Source organism: Dipodomys ordii, unplaced genomic scaffold (genome assembly GCF_000151885.1).
Source record: "Dipodomys ordii isolate 6190 unplaced genomic scaffold, Dord_2.0 Scaffold68, whole genome shotgun sequence".
Taxonomy (NCBI): domain Eukaryota; kingdom Metazoa; phylum Chordata; class Mammalia; order Rodentia; family Heteromyidae; genus Dipodomys; species Dipodomys ordii.
This window is the reverse complement of record NW_012267284.1, coordinates 4,411,046-4,415,531: the sequence shown is the minus strand read 5'-3', so window position 1 is coordinate 4,415,531 and position 4,486 is coordinate 4,411,046. Positions and strand designations below refer to the sequence as shown.

At 47.5% G+C, this 4,486-nt stretch overlaps 1 protein-coding gene across 1 annotated transcript in view; it reads left to right on the top strand.

Moving 5' to 3' along the window:
- Positions 1–4,486, top strand: part of Mmd2 (monocyte to macrophage differentiation-associated 2) — a 16,411-nt gene that overhangs the window by 10,400 nt on the left and 1,525 nt on the right. The window contains exons 5-6 of the mRNA XM_013023386.1: positions 1,382–1,483; positions 2,134–2,203. Of these exons, the coding sequence (XP_012878840.1) occupies positions 1,382–1,483; positions 2,134–2,203 (172 nt within the window). The remainder of the gene's footprint in view (positions 1–1,381; positions 1,484–2,133; positions 2,204–4,486) is intronic.

Sequence of the window (4,486 nt, the reverse complement as noted above, 5' to 3'; positions counted from 1 at the left end):
CTTGAACTCTGGGCTTGGGCACTGTCCCTCAGCTCTTCAGCTCAAGGCTAGTGCTCTACCACTTGAGCCACAGTGCCACTTCCAGTTTTCTGGTGGCTTATTGGAGATAAGTGTCTCATGGACTTTCTTGCCCAGGCTGGATTTGAACTTGATCTTCAGATCTCAGCCTCCTGAGTAGCTAGGATTACAGGCATAAGCCACTGGTGCCCAGCCACACACAACTTCTTCCACTGAGTTGGTGTCTCCCACTGAGTTGGTGTCTTGTGGACTTTTTCTTCCCAGACTGGCTTGGGACCACGCTCCTTGTGATCTCAGGATGATAGGTATGAGCCACTGAATTGATGCTGGCCTGAGACACCCTCGTCCTGAGCTCAGTCTTCCACATAGCTGGGATGACAGGCTTGAGCCAGCAGCACCCAAGTTCACTTTTCTCATTTTTACATCTACATGTTTGAGACGTTCTTTCCTTTCTTGGCCAATTTCCTCTGGTTAAGATTGATTATCCAAGTCTGGATACTTGAAATCTACAGTGCTCCAATATTCTAAATTTTTCTGGAACTGATAAGACATTTCCCACAAATGGGAAAACACCAGACTCAGCCTCAAGTGAGAAGTTGCATGGGTCAGAACATAGCTGCACTGAAAATAATGTATAAGAGCCAGGCATGGTAGTACATGCCTATAATCAGCACTCAGGAGGCTAAGGCAAGAGGACTTTTAGGTTCCAGCCCAGCCTATAGTGCTATCTCAAAAAATATCTCCAAACTAGGTACCGGTGGCTCACGCCTGTAATCCTAACTACTCAGGAGTCTGAGATCTGAGGATCACAGTTCAAAGCCAGTCCAGGCAGGAAAGTCCGTGAGACTCTTTTCTCCAGTAAACCACTAGAAAACCAGAAGTGGCGCTTTGGCTCAAGCAGTAGAGCACTCACCTTGAGCTGAAGAGCACAGGGACAGTGCCCAAGCCCAGAGTTCAAGCCCCATGACTGATCAAAAAATAAATAAAATTAAAAAAAATATATGTCCAGTCTCTGTGTATAAGGTATATGTGGGACCTAAGTGAATTCCATGTGCAGACTTGTGTCCCAGCCCTAAGGTATTTCCTTATGCATGTATAAATGTTCCAAAACTTGGGGGGGGATCCAAAATCTGAAATATTCCATATCCTGAGCATTTTGAAGAAGGGACTCTGGGCCCACCATTGATGGTTATTTTGGCTTGTCCAGCAACCTTTCTGCCTGTCCAGACTCTTCCTGCAAGAGCCTATGGCCCCCTGTGCAGCACTTCTGGGAACAGGGCGTCTCTGGCCATGGAATCGGCTTCCTTGCAGGGCCAGGTCCAAGGGGGCCCCTCAGGTTGAGCCATGGCTCTTTTTCTCCCAGGCTGAATCTTCGAGAGCTGGGCCCCTGGGCCTCCCACATGCGCTGGCTTGTCTGGATTATGGCCTCTGTTGGTACTGTCTATGTGTTCTTCTTCCATGAGCGGTAAGCCAGGGCCTGAGTAGGGGGTCACAGTGGGTGGGTGGGGCCTCTCCCCAGGATGACCCCAGAAGTATGAGGGTACAGTTCTGTTGAGGCCATGGCTGAGCATCAGTCCTCACGAGTCCACTGACGACATCACAGATCACTGGGTCCATTGATCTCCTTCACCCATCACCGATGTTGGCAGATGAAGGAGAGGGGATAGGAAGGTGCTTTCCCCCAGTCTTTGTCCTGCTACATGACAGGGATGGGCAGAATCAAATGATAGGTTAGAGAAGCAAAAGAGGGGCTCTTGGAATCTCAGAGCCCATGGGGCCTCTGGAGGCAACTCAGTCCCGGACAGTGCATTGCTTTTGGCTCCATTGAGGGTGGCTGCTTCAGTTCTGTAGGAAAAGATGCTGGGATTTACTAGTTATTTCTGCATTGGAAGTACCCACCTGTATGCTGTGTTCAGTATGTGCAATCCCTGCTCTAGCTCCAGAGTCTCAAACTTGCCCAAAGTGATACGACTTCCACCACCTGTTAGGACACCAGGCCAGGGAGTGTGGCACAAAGAGAGCTCTTCCTTCCCAGAATCAGGGAGCTGTGTGATTTTCAGGGGGGGTGGCGGGGGCTGCTTGTCTCAGGGCCAGTGTGGCTTGTCTTCCTGCCAGGTACAAACTTGTGGAGCTGCTCTGCTACGTGGTCATGGGATTTTTCCCTGCCCTGGTCATTCTCTCCATGGTAAGTCTCGCTGTCCAGCGTGGGGTCTCCCTGGCACGGAGGGGTGCATCTGACCTGTCCACTTGTCAACCATCCCCAGGTCTCCTTTGGCACCTGGAGCCCAGGGGATCAAGTGGTTTGTCTGGAAGGACAGGAGGACGTGAGGGTCTATCCTCAGGTTCCCCCCAGGCTCTCCACCATACTTTCTGCCTGAAGTTGGGTGTCCATGTATTGTGAATGAGCACGAAAGCACTCCAGCAAGGACCTTGACCTGGTACCTGTCAGAGTGTTAGAAACACTGCATATTACTATGATTAGGCTCAGTTATGCTAGGTTCTACGTGCTCCTGCCTGTAATCTTAGCTACTCAAGAGGCTGAGACTGGACAATTACCATTTGAAGTCAGCCTGAGCAGAGAAGTCTACAAAAATTCCATCTCCAGTTAAGTAGCAAAAAGCTGAACTGGAAGCATGGCTCAAGTAGTAGAGCACCAGCCATGTGCAAGAAAACCAAGCAAGAGCACAACAGCACATAAAAAAATAGTCAATTAAACTCTCCCTTGTGGTCCTGAGGGACTGAGCTCAGGATCTCGTGCTTGGTATGCAGGTGGTCCACTGCTGAACTATATGTACCTCATGACATCTTTTCTTTTGTGCTGTTTTTATTTTATTTTATGTTATTTTTGTCAGTCATGGGGACTGAATTCTGGGTCTGGGCACTGTCCCTCAGCTCTTCAGCTCAAGGCTGGTGCTCTACCACTTGAGCCACAATGCCACTTCCAGCTTTTTCTGCTTATGTGGTGCTGAGGAATTGGCCCAGAGCTTCATGCATGCAAGGCAAGCACTCTACCTCTGAGCCACCTTCCCATCCATATGTGCTGGTTATTTTTTTATTTTTATTTTTTTTTTTGTCAGTCAAGGGTCTTGAACTCTGGGCCTGGATCTTTCCCTGAGCTCCTCAGCTCAGGCTTGTACTCTACCACTTGAGCCACAGCACCACTTCTGGTTTTCTGGTGGTTTATTTGGAGGACTTTCCTGCCCAGGCTGGCTTTGAACCACAATCCTCAGATCTCAGCCTCCTGAGTAGCTAGGATTACAGGCTGAGCCACCGGCTCCCAGCTTGTGCTGGTTATTTTTTAGATAAAGTCTCTTCTTACCCAAGTGTGTGCCTATACTTCAAGCTGCCTATTCTGGTCTTCCTGTTATATTTAGGATGGCAGGTCTGCATCCCCACACCCACACACTCAGCTGCTTCTGTTGTAATGGGAGTCTCACAGACATTTTTGTCTGGATTGACTTGGAACTGAGATCCTCCTGATCTCAGCCTCCCATGTAGCTAGGGTGACAGTAACTATCCAACTCTTGAGGACCAGGGAATTTGTGATTGTGCACATAAGCAATGAGATACTGGAAACACCAAGTAATCTGCAGACATACCAGAGGCGTGCTAAGAGACTGATGTGAATGAAGGGTGAAGTGATAGGAATAGGAATGGTCAGAGCACATCTCCTTTAAGGTGACTAGTTCCTATGTCCGTACACATACACTGGAAATGTATGGAAAGTTCTAGAAGGATAATCTAAGACATGTTAATGTAGGAAGTCAAGTTAGGGCATTGGGACAGGTACTTGGCTGGTTCTTCCTCCTGCTCTCTTTCCTATTCCACTCAAGTTCTTTTTCCTAATCCAACTCACAGTATACGGGGGTTTGCCTCTGGGTGTGGTTAGAACTCCTTTCCTTATTCTATTTTTTTTCTAATTTTATTTTGCCATAAGTAATGAGCTACTTTGAAATTAATTGGGGCAAAATATACAACATGTGCCATTTTAACTATTTTTATTTCTGTTTTGTGGATGGTTCTGGGGCTTGAACTCAGGGTTTGGGCACTGTCCCTGAGTTTAGTTTATTCAAGGCTGGTGTTCTGCCGCTTGAGCCACACTTCCACCTCTAGCTTTTTGGTGGTTTAATTAGAGATAAGAGTCTCATGGATTTTTCTGCATGGATTGGTTTCAAAATATGATCCTCAGATCTCAGCCTTCTGCATAGGACTACAGTCATGAGCCACCATCATTTGGCAATTAAAAAAAAAACATTTCTTATAAAGACTTTTTTTAGCAAATGAAATATTTTATTAATTTTTGTTATTATAAAGGTGATGGGCAGAGGTGGGGGTTACAGTTTCATCTGGCAATTTTTTGTTTGTTTTTTTGGGTCCAGTCATGGGGCCTGAACTCTGGGCCTGGGCGCTGTCCCTCAGCTCTTCAGCTCAAGGCTAGCGCTCTACCACTTGAGCCACAGCACCACTT